Genomic DNA, 16195 nt, shown 5'->3' with positions numbered 1-16195 from the left:
TTATGTTATAGCAGAACAGACTAAGACATATATTAAATGGATTATTGTAATTCTTTGGTTAGATTTGTTTTAATCTAGATTTTAAACATATATGCTAACATATTTTAAAATGTTATTTTATCCAAGAATGTAGTATATGTTAATTCTTTTTTTGCGAGATGCATGGCAATCTTTTATTTATTTATTGTGTGTGGAAAGTTGTATCTATTAAAAAGTGAAATCACAAATTAGTCTTCAGTTAGTCCTAGTGCATAAGAAAATTGATGTTTTCAATGTTTTCCATTTCTCCCTCCTGTGACTTAAAAAATGTAGTTCTCCTTTCAGTCATGTTTTGCCTTCAAGGCAAAAAAGGAGTCTGCATCCTGTAAAAGAGTGACAGAAACATGAATCAGTACCTCCTATTTATCCCAGTTTTTGATAATTAAGTCCTTCTGTTTTGATGAGCTTTATCACTATGATTTGCTATTAAGAATCCCAACAAAACTTGAGCAAATGCTTAAATTAGGATAAAAATCATAGGCAAAATTCTAGGTCTACTTGACAGTATCTCTAATGGGCTTAGCATCATTCCTCTAGCTGGCATAAATAGCATTGTTTAGCATCCACTTGTACGATTTCTTAAATACTGAATTCTGTATTATTACTCTTCTGGATCAGTATATCATACTTACACTGATTTGCCTTAATAAATACAAAGGATAGGTCAGAGTAAGTAGAATTGAAATATTTGGGAGATAACTCTAAAAATACTTGTGAACTTTTAGTATATTGTTTAAAGAATAAAACAAGGCAATTTATAATCCCTATTGTCATGTTTCATTTGGGAAGACATGCATTTACTACTTCGAAAAATCTGCACTAAGAAAGACAATAATGATAACACAAAATTCAGTGTAGCTATTGATCCCTAAAAATGATAAAGATTCATAAAAACAAAGTTCCAGATATACTGTTCCTAGCCTGAAGGATAGAAGCAAATTCAAGTATTATCAACAAGTACAATTAGCTTGGGATAAGCTATATTGTCTCTCAACTTAGATGCTTATAAACATATGTCAATAAGGGAATGGATATATATATAATAGAAAATAATTGGGGAGGGAGAAGTAAAGAGGCAGAAAGGAGGGAGTGGAGTCAAAAGTAGAAGGAACAATTTTTTAAAGTTTTTATGGTTTTGTGTAAAGAATGAGGTATTATGTCCCAAAAATGGTATTGGGAAATGAGAAGATGTGTAGTTTATTATAAAAAAGAACACTAAAGCAGTAAGAACACATAATAAGCAATATTTTAAAGATGGTGATAGGAAGAAAAAGACCATGATTTTTTAGAAAAGGCTAGAGATAATCAAATGCTACTTATTATATAAACAAAACAAAATAACCTACATATGGACGTTTCTGAAGAACTACTGCAATGGGACTGAAATTCTCTAGTCCTTGGTCCCTCTTTCCCCTCTGAAAAAAATGGATTCTATATATTCTGTATTTTTTCTCTGTCCTATTATCCAAATCATTGAGAATGTGAATTGGTACACACATTACGGAAAACAATATAGAAGTTTCTCAAAAAATTAAAAATAGAATTACCTTATGATCCAGCAATTCCCCTTATGGGTATATACTCAAAGGAAATAAAATAAGTATCTTGTAGACATATGTGCACTCTCGTGTTCATTTCAGCATTATTTGCAATAGCCAAGATACAGAAACAACCCAAGTGTCCACTGATGGATGAATGGATAATTACATATATATGTAACAGCTGTTTATATAAAATTATATATTATATACACACACACATAATGGAATATTATTCAGCCATAAAAAGATGGACATTCTGCCATTTGTGACAACAGGGTGAACCTGGAAGACATCATGCTAAGTGAAATAAGCAAGATACAGAAAGACAAATACTATATGATTCCACCTATATGGAATCTAAAAAAAGTCAAACTCACAGAAACAGTAGAATGGTGGTTGCCAGGGGCTGGAAGATGGGGGAAATGGGTAGATGTTGGTCAAAGGGTACAAACTTTCAGTTATAAGATGAATAATTTACATTATTGTAACAAATTCTAGGGAGCTAACATATAGCATGGTGATTATAGTTAATATTATATTGTATATTTGAAATTTGATAAGAGTAGATTTTAAGTGTTCTCACCACTCAAAAAAAGGTAAATATGTGTTTGGTGTGTTAATTAACTTGATTATAGTAATCATTTTTAATGTATATGTACATCAAATCATCACATTGTACACCTTAAATATATACAAATTTTATTTATGAGTTATAAGAAAATCTTTGATCTTTACTATATCTTGCTTACTCTGATATCTTGCTACTATCTAACTCATGATGAAAAAGAGGAAAAAAGCACAACAGCTAACGCTTACAATATTCCAGGTTGTGTTTTAAGTGTTTTCCATATGCTATACTCATGTAATCCTCACAACAATCCTATGGCTAGGTACTGTCCTCATCATTAATCTCCATTTTATAGATAGCAGGATTGAATCATGGGGCAAGTATGGGGTAGAGCTGGGGTTTGAACCCAAGCAGCCTCGTACCAGGCTCCATGCTCTTCACCAGGATGCTGTGCTATGCTAGGAAGTGGACTTTTCCTCCCAACTCTTATCTATCACTGGGCACAAAGCCACTGTATCAGCTGTCCACCAAATTTAAAACTCAGCTGTAATCTTTAATGACACTCTAACTTTAAAACCATCCCACACTACCAAGTCCCAACATTACCAAAACACTTATAAGTGATTTGACCCATAACAAACCGGTCCGCATTACAACTTGGTAGCAAATGAAAAGCATGCTTCATGACTTTTCAAGCTCTGGATGTTGTAGTATATCATGAAACTGTTTGATAATTGTTTAAGTCTCTATAAGCATTTTGTTATGTTTTGTATTTTACTTTTTTCCCCCTAATTCATTTTCACTGTCCTGCAAAAAATTGGAATAAAGTAAATGTCTAACAATTAGTGGATTACTTAAATATTGGCAAGTTATAGAATGATACATCTAGTATGATCCTGTTTTATAATTATAATTCTTTTTTATATATAAATCCCTATTGGCTGATTTCTAAAAAAAGGTAGTAACAACAAAGTATGAAAGACTTTAACAATAAAAACCATCCACAGCAATAACCCTTGCATAATCATAATCTATAATTTTTGGTTTAACTCATTACATTTCCTGTACTGTTTATACATAACCTCTTGATGGTTACAATTTTCTCAGATATAGTTAACATTCCCTCTAATTGGTATAAGAGTGAGCACTGAGAGAATGAGTAATCAACGGATTTCCTTACACATGGGCACAAGCACATCTTAGATGTGCAGAGTACTTCGGGAACGAGGTAAAAGCAACCAGTACTACACAGTGCATGCATGCATCTGTTTTAAGAGCACAGTAAGTGCTTCAATGGGAAAGCAGAGGGGCTGAGGTGTACCTACTCCTGGGGAAAAGTGGGAGGAAAAGCCAGGTACCACTCCAAGCCTCCTTAGCTGAGAATGGTAGGAGTGGTAGGAGTTGGTGGGGAGAAACAGTGGGAAAATAGCATTTTAACATGTACGCTGTTCAAACAGGAAGTGTAGAAATAAAAATGGCAATTTTTGATTTGGTTTTACCTCATAGAAAACTTCTTTCTCTAAGACTAGTAATAATTTATAGTAAACCAACAAATGATGCATGGGGACAGAATACTTCTTATTTTTGTATTTATATCATGAGATTGGTGGAGAGCTAGTAAGAAAGTTTTTTAAGCACTGGAAAATTCTGTACTTTCCTGCAAGACTGATATGTATTACTAAGAAATATATAAATTGTTCTTACCAAACCACTCTTAAAGCTCTCAATCCTTTTCTTTCCTAACTTGCTGGTTATCCACCAGGCCCAGGTTGGCATGTATTGCCACACATATGGTATTAACAAAAAGGGCTGATCTGCGATCCAGACTTCTTTCAAATCATTGGCCATGGTGATTAACATCAGCCGCACACAACGACTGGTTGCCATCTTGTGGGACTGGTCTCGATTATTGCCTAGGGACTAAGAAAATTTAAAAATTCAGTGAATGCTGAATGTTTATCCAAGCTATTTCATAGAACTTTTAAACTGGAAAGGACCCAAAGACCATCTAGCTGAGTGGCTCCTTTAATGGGGTGTTATGCCCCATAGGAGTCCCCATAGGTACTAATGGGGGTTAATAAATTATTTATAATGTTAATATTTCAGAAAGCCTAACAGAAATCATACACTTACTAGATAAGTATCCTAAAAGATGAAGATTCTTTGCTTTTAATTAGAATTTCATCATCATTATGTGCTTAATTATGATTGTATTATTACTTAAGTAATAAAAATCAAATTATTAAGACATGCATGTAGCAAATGGAATTCCATAAAACATGTAGCACATGGGGAAGAAATGGAGAAAGAAGATAAGGGCTTTCTTTCTTGGTAGTGAAACAAATCTGTTACATAATGGTGGTCACATAATAGTGGACTACTTATAAGTGGTATCTTATTCCCAAATGTGCACTTAACACCAATTAGGTGTCCGGCAGATGTGGGGGGTGGGGGGAGGGGATGGGTGTATACCTACATAATGAGTGCGATGCGTACTATCTGGGGAATGGACACGCTTGAAGCTCTGACTCGGGGTGGGGGGGCCCCATGGGCAATATACATAACCTAAACTTTTGTACCCCCATAATAAGCTGAAATAAAAAAATAAATAAAAAAGTGGTATTTAGCAATTTTATTGGCCTTTATTAAAACTGGATGCAAAGCACTATCAGTGAAACTTAACAAGTTTCATAGTGCCACGAGTTAAGTTTTATGAATAATTCACACAAAAGCAATTCTAACACAAAAACCCTGATATATAGTGATACAACACCATCATATAAATAGTAAAGCATTCAAATTATTCCCAACTAGAAATTTTTACCTTTGTGACTTCTTCAGTCAGGGCATTCTTCACAATATCTGATTGCACAGGTCCTGGGCAAATGTTAGAGACTACTATACCTGGGCATGTGTTGTCAAGTTCAGTTCGGAGGCTATTAAAAAAACCCTAATGGACCAAAATAAAGGAAAAAAAGCAAACAGAATTAAATACAGAGACATAGCTCATGATTTACCAAAATATATTCTAAAATGCCTGAGTAAAGGACAAGTAGTATAATTGTGCAAGCTTATTTTAACTGTATGGCTGGAGAAAATCTAGAACAGACATTCTCAGCTATTCCCAGGTACAAACGGTTCACCACCTTTGGTAGTGGTGGCTCTTGCCATCAATGATTTCTATGGTAGGCACACACTAGATAGGTGGAAAAATCATCCCCGAAGATTCTGATACACCATCCCACTCTCCTTATACCAGTCTTCATCTCCCCACTCCAAAAGGGATGCATGTTCTCCACTGAGAATCACTGAAGTCAGGTTTCTCTTTATTCCCCAAAGTGGTCAAAAGTGCCAGTGTTAGGAACAAAGGGAAGCAAGAGATTAGTACTTCATGGAAACTATCACAGAGAAAGAATTCAACTTTTTCCATTTATACTGTTATTTTAACATAATGAATTAGTGTCAGCAAACACCTTTTTTGGGTAATAAGAGAGTACATGACTAATTAAAAATGTAATACGATTGCTGTTGTAAAACAAACTAGACCCTCTAGACTTAAAGATACTGGCCATTTCTAAAGCAATGGGGAATAAACAGAAATCTACTTCCCCTAAATCTTCTTTTCCTAAATTAGGAAATGTTTAAAGACTATGTTGTTATAAGGCTAGGTTATCATAGAGCCTTAGCAGCTAATCCACAGTACATTTGCATATGATCTGACAATATTAAACTGCAATCAGCCCTTAAATGCTGACCTAACAAACACAGAGCCTATGAGAGTTCGTGCTCAGAGACTGACATAGTGCAGAAATGGACTCAAGAAAATGCTTGCTTGATACATGAAAGGAAAACTCCCATACCTTTAACCTTCTGCCCCTCTATAGCAAAAGAGGAGAGAGGACACCAGGCAAGCCAAGCCATCAGACACTAAAACCTCTCCTTGTTTGAAATCACATCTAACTTTTCAATGATAAACGTTTGCTGTGTAGCTTGCTGGGAATCTAAGAAGGAAATGTGCTGTTCAAAAAGAGCTTCCTGGTCTCCAGTTGAACTACTGATATGGGTAGAGTCTCAATCTGCCACATTCTATCAGAGGATCAAATACAGCAATAAAATAGTGATTCTTGGAGAGCAGGCCAGACAGCTCATCTGTGTTTCATTGTAACCATCCTGCAGGTCTTATGAGATTCTTGGCATCAAAGAGATGGGGCGGCCGCCCTCCCTCATCTGCCTGCCTGCAGCTTGCCCAACTGCTCTCCAGGAGGTCCCTGATAGCCCACTTCTAAGTACAAGGAGATCATCAGTGTTTAACAGTCCACTGTATCACTCTCTGCAGCTGTGTGCTCTTCACAGCAAGCAAGAGGATGTCCTGAAGAACCAAAGCTTCAAATTTTCATGAAACTATCATCACCATGCAGCTATTGCATCTCATCATTTCAACAGCGAAACATTCTACTTTAACTTTCAATAGCATTAAATATAAATTCTGTGCCTCCTTTAACCATTCTCCTCCTATTGGCTTTATGATTTCTTCATATCCATGCTTCAGCCAACATTAAAAATTCATTCATTTCTAATATTTATACCTCATAAGATATGCAGCCCAAATCAAGCTTTTTTCCTAGCCTCTGCCTTGACTAGACTTTCTTCTTCCAATGACACCAGAGTGAATAGTCAAGGCTAGTCTCAGTAGGGATATGAGAGGACTAATCACCCAGTGGGCAGGACCTATTTCTGACATGCATACATAATTAGACCAAGTTAAATAAACAACAAGACAAGGGGGAAGGAAAAAAAGTCACAGAAATAGGGAGAAAAAGTACATCCTTAAGTGCGTGTAGAAGGCAGGAGGAACAGCCCCCCAATTTGCCATGAAGATGTGGTGGGAATAAGGATAAGCTAAACGGCGACATGTTGACTAGACGATACACTCCTTGAGAGCAGAGAACATACCTTACCATCTTTACATCCCCAAGATCTGTTGCAGTGCCTGTGCTCAATGCACATTTGCTGAATAAGTTAGAAGCATGTGTGGCTCAAGTCTTTTTTAGCATCTACTGGGACGTCCTCTACCAGAGGCCTCCTTGGGTCTCTCTTTCTGTCTCCCCACATCACTGCCCAGTTCCAGTGACCTTGCACAGTGATGGCCATATCCCTCATACACACACTTAGGTCAGTCCTCTCAGAGTTGAGTTCAAGCAACCTTACCTGAAGAGCATGCTTGCTGGCAGAATATCCACTGGAAAGGGGTGCAGCTATGATACCCATGAAGCTATTCACAGTAACAATCTTTCCTTGCTTCCTCTCGATCATGTGAGGCAGAACACACTTTGTCAAGGACACCGTCCCTAAGTAGTTCAGCTCTATTAGTTCCTTGTAGACGTCCATGCTGGCATCCACACACAAAGAACGCTGGCTTCTTCCACCATTGTTGACCAGAATGTCAATCTAGTTAAATAAAATCAGAAAAGGGACACCTTGGGGAAGTCCTGGATTGACAGATCCAGGACCTTTGTGGATGGATTGATAGAATTCGTAAGGATAGCTGGTTCTACTGTTAACTAGAAGAATCAACAGACACTGGTAGATTTCCAGAAGTCAGAAATTAAAAAGAAATAATAAAATAAAAACCAGAATTCACCTATGGAATTAAATTCCCATTTTAGGTGACTTTCTATGGAAGATAATAATTGTCATAAAAATAAAAGCAACTGTGAATTTTTAGCTTCTGTTTTTCCACACAGAGGAATCAGTACTTGTTAAGGAATGAAAAGTAACAATTACATAAAGCGAAAGACTCAGATATTAAGAGGCCCAATACATGGCACTGATCTCACTGCCTGGGCCCCGTTTGCCTAAAACCCCTTCAATGATAGCACCACAGAGGGGAATCTCTTTTGCAGTTACTTCAAAACAAGACTGTATCAATATAAAATGCTACTTACTCTCCCAAACTCCTGGAGAACAGTTTTGGTAGCCGCTTCATGGGAACTTCTGTCAGTCAGGTCAAGGGGCAAAACGAGTATATCTTTTTCTTTTAAATTGCCATTCTCTAAATAAAGACAAAAATTAGCGTAGAAGTCATGCCATGGGGCAACCAAGCTCTTAGACAGTCCTCTTGAAACCCACCCTACCTCAGGAGTCGGCAATGAACTCATTTCTGGGTGGCCCTGTGCAAGTTCCTCCCAGTGATCAGGAGGACTAGGGGGAATACGGCAACATCTTATGAGACAGAAACCTGGCTGGCTTCACAGGAAGGGGAATGGCACACTTCAGCTTGAATATATACAGTCTAACTTTAGAACAGACTCTGGCAGAAATCAAGATTATACTATAAGCTAAAAAAAAAAAAAAAAAAAAAAACCGCAAAAATTGTAGAGCAATATTTTTATAAGTACAGAGGTACATTTGTTTTGTGTTATGCTCACAAAGTGTTGTTGCTCTTCTACACACACTTAAAACACAACAATTTGCGCTTAAAATCAGTAAGAAGCTCAGAGTACTATACTCAAATGTCATATTGAAACTTCTCTCCAGAGGCTAAGGATTCCAGAAGGTAAACAAGAAAAAGACACACTCCTGAAACTCCCAACCAAGAAACATGTTGAGATGTAATGAGGACTTTGTGTTCATCAAAAGAACTAAAACTAATTTTCCTGGACTCTAACCTTGAAACTCAAGTAATACCAGTAATAAAAACAAGCAAGTATAGAAAACATTAGAGGTATAAAGGCTTCATGGGCAAAAGAGTTAATTGTGAAACATCGACCATATTAAAACAAAGGTCAAAGTTTGCACCAATGATCTGAAAGGTAAAAGGAAAGCAATCAGCCTCACGCCAGGTAACAAATGCTGACATGGTTCATTTACTCTGCCAGTGCAGGACTTGCAAGTCACAGCAGAAGGGGAACAACTACCATAAGAAGTGACCCAGTACAAAAACACAAGAGGCCCTTGAAAGCAACACCAGGAAGAGGCCTTGTGGCCCAGCTGAGTGCTGCTGTGCAACTCACTCTCATTTCTGGATGGTTAGCTCAATCAGTTTAAGAAAGATTTTTAAAAATGACAGGTAGAAACATGACTCCCTATAAATGGTCCTTTGGAAAACTCAAAATTATCTCAGTTTAAGTACTAAATGTCCCATGAGAAATAATAACTTTACTACCGGAGGCTGCCTTCAGTGTGAACATTACACAAAAACTCAAAAATATGAACACTGTTGCCCTTTATGTGAATATGAAAGATATTACCTCAAGTTGCATTTTTTAAACTTATTTCCATTCCTGTTCTTTTATCCTATGTAACAAAAATCTTATTCCATCCCATTTGACTTTAATATCTGACATTTTAGCAAAATGAGTAAGGATCCTTCCTAATTAAAATTCTATGGTTAGACACAAAATGTTCTTTCTCTAAGACAAAAATAAGTCAGCTGGTCACTAGAAATCCATCCACCTGTATATGAGAGAATTGGTGTTACTCCCTGATGCCAAGAGTCAGTGCAAGAAATGAGTGTAAAGGTGGCAGAAAAGGAGAAGAAAAAGGCATAGGGCAGCTAAAGTAAGAGAAGATGGGAGGAGGGGGGTCTGGGGCAAAGCACTTAGAACATCTGGAGCCAGGGTGCACTCCCCAGGAAAACTGCACTCTTCTAAGTTCCAAAATTGTATTCGAGTTTGGAATCTGATTCATCCCTAGGAAGCACCACTGCTGTTTTGGATTTGCTTACCTAGGCATCTTCTTTTCACCCTTTCCAGCTCAGGCACTCTTCGGGCGGACAGTACCAGAGAAACTCCTAGTTTAGACAACTGGTAAGCCAGCTCCTCTCCAATTCCACTTGAGGCTCCAGTCACCCACACCACCATATCCGTCAGTTCCCATTCTGTGGAGGAAGGAGTAGGGATAGCAGGGAAAAAATAGGCTGTGATTACACTAAATCAAAGATTAGCTAAATTAGGCTAAATCAAAAGATTAGCAAAAAATAAAAAGCTTTAAACCATACCACTAAATATGAAGATATAATATGAGGAGCTTAAAATTTTAAATATCCTAAGGAAACATCTCCTTAATTTTTTTTTAAAAATATGAATACAAACCATATTAATAACAATTATTATCACTGTATTTTTGCATTCTTGAACCCTGGTGAGTTTTCTAGACTTTATTTTAAAGGCTAAGCTTATAACTCCATGGTTTCACACCAAGGCTCTATTTATCTATGTATTTGATAAAGAAAAGTAAGGCTAAGTGAATTGAAAGTCATTGTCCAGACTCACTTTCCTTTTCCATAAAATGAAAGATTCAGATTAGATGACTGCTAAAGGTGCTATCCAGTTTTCAATTTTTCTTTTTTTTAAACAGGGTCCCACCCTGTTGCTGGGCAAGAGTGCAGTGACATCATCATAGCTCACGGCAACCTCAAACTCCTGGGCTCAAGCAATCCTCCAGCCTCAGCCTCCCAAGTAGCTGGGACTACAGGTGTGTGTCAACACACTGGGCTAATTTTTCTATTTTTTATAAAGAGAAGGTCTTGCTCTTGCTCAGGCTGGGCTCCAACTTCTCACCTCAAGCAATCCTCCCACCCTGCACAGCATAAGCCACTGTGCCCAGCCAGGACTTTAAAAGTGGTATTTTCCCCATTTGCCAATCATATCTACCACCTATCAGCTAAAGGTCATTTTGTAAAAATGCTTCCCAAATGCCTGAGCTTTCATCATCTTAGAAGAATCCAGTAATTTACACAAGAGGAAACTGCTGTGCTCTGCTTGTCCAGTTATGTTCCTGTTAAAGACTATAAAAATGTAATGGTACTAAAGCAACGACAAGTGGCTCCTTCTACTTTTGTCCAGTGAAAAACTTATTTGCATTCCAGGAGATGATACTCAGTCTATCCGAATCCATAAAGACACTGTTGTGCAAGGTTCCTATGTGCCTTATTTATAAAAATACATGTTATTTATCAAAAATAACTTTATACCACATTTCTGATTTTAGATCAGAAAAGTTAGAATCAGGAAATGATTACACAGTTTTAGTCAAACAGTTCTAAATCCTAACCGTGGTGTTACCATTACCAGCTCTGGAGACTGCCAGGGCTCAGATTCCGACTTCAGCACACACAGCACTGAATGCTCCCGTGTCAGAACTCAGTGCCTTAATTTTCCAGAACTGCAATGCAATAATAAAACATCCCTCATAGGTTTGTTGAGAGAAATGAGTTAATAACATGGAAAGCACTCAGAGCAGTATCTGGCATAGACTCAGTGCTTAATAAATGTCAACTATAATTATTGCTAAAATTCTTTGACAGATGGACTTTATAGCAGCAAAACATAGAATATTCACTTAACGATATGTGTGTTCTGATTTCTCCAGCCAGGGCAATGGCATTACTATTTCTAATGGCTTAATGTTTTTTTCATTACTTCTTATGTGCTTAACACATTACCTATTAAATTCCTCACAAAAGCCTTATGAAATAGGTATTATTATCTGGTTCACAGAAAAGGAAACAGGTTTACAGAGATTAGTTTAGCCCCGGCACATGTAGTTCCAGCTACTCAGATGGTTGAAGCAGGAGGATAGCTTAAGCCCAGGAGTTCAAGGCCAGCCTGGGCAAGATAGCAAGACCCCTGTCTGTAAAAAAAAAAAAAAAAAAAAACACAATCACCCTCACTAGAGTGTAAAATTCCATTAAGGCTGCAACCCTGTCTACCTTGTTCCTTGTTGTGGCTGCAGTGTTTAGCACAGAGACTGGAATACAGAAAAGACTCCATGAATAACTATTGAATGAACACCTAACAACCCTGGCAGAGCTGGGATACAAACCTGGGTATACCTAGCTCCAAAGCCCACACTGTCCACTGTCCTATGGTGCATGTTTAAATATGATCAATATTTTAAAGCCCAATTGTTTCTTAGACTTTCGAAAAAATACAACTTGTCTTCAGGGAAAAGGTTCCTTGTAAATCTCTCAACTAAGGGTGAAAACATCCCCCATATTATGTCTGGGCTATAAAGCTTTCCAGGCATATAATGTACTTTTATGGAATGGCACAATTAAGCAACTTTCCTATGGATTCTATCAGGAACAACAGAAGGTATATTCAGATAATTATTTATTCATTCATTGACTACTCATTATCCCAAAGTTCTGCGATATTCTGACTCTAGGGTGAGTATTGTTTGTTTTGGAACCACAGCCTAGATGCTAACAAAGATCTATTTTTATACCAATAAGCAAATATTATTTAAAACCAACAATGAAAACTTTAGTACAACTACAGCTCTGGCACCCTTCTTCCCACCGTGGAGAAGAAAACTTTTTTATTTAGCACCAATTTTTGCTTCCCAGTTCCACAGAATCTAGCATATATAATGGCCTCCTTTAAATAGCCTCTGAAAGCAGACTTAGAGTTGCAAAGAAACTGATAGTTCAACCTCCACCCCTGTGTGACAATTCTCCCCTCAAGCCATTGACTAGTCTCTACTTAATTCTCTCACAGAAAGAGGAAGCTAGTTATCTGGAAATTCCTGCTCCTTTTTCGGACAAGTCTAATCGTGTAAGGGTTCTTGCTTATACTGATGTGATACGCCTTTAAATTCTACCAAGAGGCAGCAGTGGGCAGCTGTTCTGCCTTAAGGTAACAGAAAGAAATCAAACCTTTCACATGACAATCCCTCACAGCTGTTAGGGAAGACAGCTGTTAGTCCTCTATCTCTTGCTTCTCTAAAGCTAAATAAACCCGTCCAATTTCTGCGACCTTCCCTCAAATGACATGGCATCAGGTTTCCTCCCTCTTCTGTTCACACCCCTCTGCACCAGCTCTAATTGGCCAATGTTCCCACTGAAAGGAGCTGGCCAGGGAAGGACACAGGATTCAGTAGAGTCTGGGCAGTGCAGAGCAGAGTGAGATGATGTAATCACTTCCCTTGGCCCCTGCAAGGTGGGCGGGCCTGCGAGGGTCAGGGCTGTCCTGGGCTCAGTCCCTGCTGGGTCCCCAGAGGCCAGCACATACAAGCAGGTATTCAGGGGACAACCGCTGTTGTTGCTTCAGACACTAAACATCTACAGATGCAGCCCGGGCTTGCGTAATCTTTTCTGGCAGCCACTTCACAGCTGACTCATATGGAGGTTACTGTCAACTATAACCTGAGTTTCCTTCACATGTGCTGCTGTTGAAATTTTTCCTTCTCTAGACTTATGCCATGGATTTTTCTGGACCATCTTAATATCTAAAATTAGTCACCCTTAAATTGCACGATGTAAGGTCTATGCTTGGAAAGGCAGAGAATTATCCTAGAAGATACAGAAGAGGCAGGAAGCGGTGGTTGTCTCCAGAGAGTCATACCAGGTGCCTGGGGGACAAGGGTAGGAGACAGCCTTACTTTTTACTGTGTTTCGTTCTGTATTTTTAAAGTTTGCATTACATAAGGATATCGTCTATATTTTAAAATGACCAGAATAATAAACCTACAGAGATGTGAAGGAGCTTACTTTTTTTTCTTTTTTCATCTTGACAGAGTTTGCCCATCTTTCCAGCCTGAATTGTTTTGGCAATCTCAGTCTGTTTCCAAGTTCATCTTTTTTTCTTTATCATTCCCCACCCCCACGAGTCTTTTTAAACATTTTGTTTTCCTAAAATTCCCCCATGAAATTTTAATTCCACAGATATACTGTATATCCATTTACATACAGCACATATATCTATCTTTGCTTTATACATAAAGAGTTCTATAAAGCTTACTTCTTAGTTAATGCAGGTATAACAATGACTAAATTTAAAAGTTAAATTAAAATTTAAAAGCTATTAACATCTAACTTTATAACTATTTGCTGAATAATTAACTTCAACAGTAATGCATCAAATTATATATGCAAATTGGCAATTATATAACTACATAATAGCAATGTAATTAAATTTAAAATTTTTCAAACTGATTTTTCCAACAAAAGTAAAACAATTGAAAAAATTAAATGAATTTCTTAAAATTATTTTTTTAGTGATCTTAACTTTTAACTTTTGCTTGATATGAGAAAATAACTTTTAACTTACTAGTTTAGAGATATTCATTTAGATATTGTCAACATTTTTCCTTTTTAGTACGTGACATAATTTGATGGGTTGAATAACTTGTAGAATTAAGTAATAATTTATAAACTATTGTTTTTTAATTCTCCAAGTCCAAGTTAACACAAAAAGCACTGAGGATCAAACACAAACAACATCTACAAGGCAACCAATAGGCATGGGCATTCCACCTGTTGAGATGGAGAAATCCATTAAGAGAAAGTCCTATGGTTAATAAAGTTGCATGGTAGTTGGGATTCCTACTTAAAACAAAAAGAAGAGAAAGTCCACCTGTCACAGTCTTCTACTTGCCAGTTTTGTAGTGCTAATGTTGCATATATGATCGTGTATTTTCCATGAACTCAGTGTCACTGCTGCACATGTTATCCCAAGAAGAAACAGAGAAATTAAATACTATAGAGTAAGATTTTGTCTAGTAGGGTGGAGCTTTGCAAGGGGCACAAACCACTACACTACTGGATTCTTTTTTTCAGTCCTCCAGTACCAATTTTCACCTCTTTGAGATGCATATCACGACCAGCCCTCACCCTCCCACCCTCACGCTGCCCACCTTAGGAAACATGGTCTATATCTTCTGAGCTACCACCTGTGACTTCCAAGCAAACCTCACCATATGCTTTGAGTATTTTCATACTGGAAACTTGGCCCAGGGAAACCCCACTTACCCCAGTTCTTAAAAATCCAAAGTATAGGTCTGGGCACATCAGTTTCTCTGATGCTCAGAGAAACTATCTGGAAAATAAGACTAATAATGACTATTTTGTAAGAGTTGTTGTAAAGATTAGAGATTATGTATATAGAGTACCAAGCACACAGCCTACCTAGCAGATAGAATGTTTAGGAAACAAACATATATTATATGATCATCAAATATGAAGCAAGGCACAGATAAAAGTGGGATAGGCAGAATGACCTTCAGTATACCAATAATGATCTCGCTCCAGGCAAAATGCCAATTCAGTTCTTTCTAGTGTTATACTTTCATACCAACGAGTAGGTAGGTGGGTGACTCCGTATATCTCGGATTTTATTTCAGAACTCCAGGAGAGTGAGAAGTGGAGCATAAAACAATTTCAGGAAGTACAAAGACCTAGCCTGCAGTCCTTACAAAGGAGCCTCCCTTACAAACGCAGGCGGACGCTGTCTTCTCGAAGGAGCGTCCTCTGACACTACACCAGAATCCGGGTTAAGAAGTCTGAGTCCTGAGAGCATCCTGCCCATTCCAGCGCTCTCTTATAGTTTGGTGACCCCTGGCGAGGCACGCCCGTGCCATCTTCGACCAGGACACAAGAAAAAGGGAGGGAATAGCTTCTTTAGCCCCGGCCTCTTCCTCCCCGACCCCCGGCCCCTGGAAAGGCACAGCCTCGCCTCCGGGAAGCTCAACCAAAGCAGGAGGGACCCGGGACGACCGCGGAGCCAGCGGAGATCAGGACGCGCACCGGCCGCTCCGAGCCCGGCCTCCAACTCGGGAGGGGCCGCGGCGGGTCCTCACCTGGGCGTCGCCCCTGCCACTCGGCCCACAGCAGCGTCAGGTCGCCGTCAGCCCGCAGGAAGCGCAGCACCTGCACCACCAGCAGCAGCGGCGCGCACAGCGCCAGCAGCCAGAGCACCAGCTCCCAGCTCATCGCGGCCACGCGCGGCCGCTCCGCGAGAGCGAGACCGCCCGCCCCGAGCCGCGCCGCAGCCCGGAAGGCCCCCAGCACCGCCCGCTGCCTGCCCGCCGCCCCGACCAGCGCCGCCTGGGCTCCGCCCAGAGGGCGGGCGGGAGGGAGGAGCTGCCCGGGTACGCCCAGATCCGCGCCAGCGCCCGGGGGGTCGGCCCGGGGCGGCCCGGCCTTGGGAGTCCTGGGCTCCCACGCACTGGGGCGCCAAGCCAGGCTTGGGTTCGGGCAGCACAAGCTGCGGGTGTTCCGCTTGCCTGTGCGCCTCATAAAGGGTTGCAATAGGAACAGAAGTCA

General features: G+C 39.2%; 1 protein-coding gene across 1 annotated transcript; it reads right to left on the bottom strand.

Moving 5' to 3' along the window:
- Positions 1 to 159: 159 nt before the first annotated feature.
- DHRS7 (dehydrogenase/reductase 7) lies at positions 160 to 15994 on the bottom strand. The gene is made up of 7 exons (XM_045566265.1): positions 15730 to 15994; positions 9875 to 10027; positions 8094 to 8200; positions 7357 to 7596; positions 4973 to 5098; positions 3853 to 4068; positions 160 to 362 (listed from the first exon to the last, which is right to left on the bottom strand). The coding sequence occupies exons 1-7, from the start codon at positions 15860 to 15862 to the stop codon at positions 321 to 323; spliced, it is 1017 nt and encodes a 338-aa protein (XP_045422221.1). The 5' UTR covers positions 15863 to 15994; the 3' UTR covers positions 160 to 320.
- Positions 15995 to 16195: the final 201 nt, after the last annotated feature.

The sequence above is a fragment of the Lemur catta genome, chromosome 1 (assembly GCF_020740605.2).
Source record: "Lemur catta isolate mLemCat1 chromosome 1, mLemCat1.pri, whole genome shotgun sequence".
NCBI lineage: Eukaryota > Metazoa > Chordata > Mammalia > Primates > Lemuridae > Lemur > Lemur catta.
This window is presented reverse-complemented; position numbering and strand designations above follow the sequence as displayed.

Coding starts and splice junctions, on each gene's coding strand:
- DHRS7 (XM_045566265.1), bottom strand. CDS start 15,862: ATGAGCTGGGAGCTGGTGCTCTGGCTGCTGGCGCTGTGCGCGCCGCTG. Junction 5,099..7,356: donor CCAGCAAGCATGCTCTTCAG/GTAAGGTTGCTT, acceptor TTGGTCCATTAG/GGTTTTTTTAATAGCCTCCG. Junction 4,069..4,972: donor TGACTGAAGAAGTCACAAAG/GTAAAAATTTCT, acceptor AAATTTTCTTAG/TCCCTAGGCAATAATCGAGA.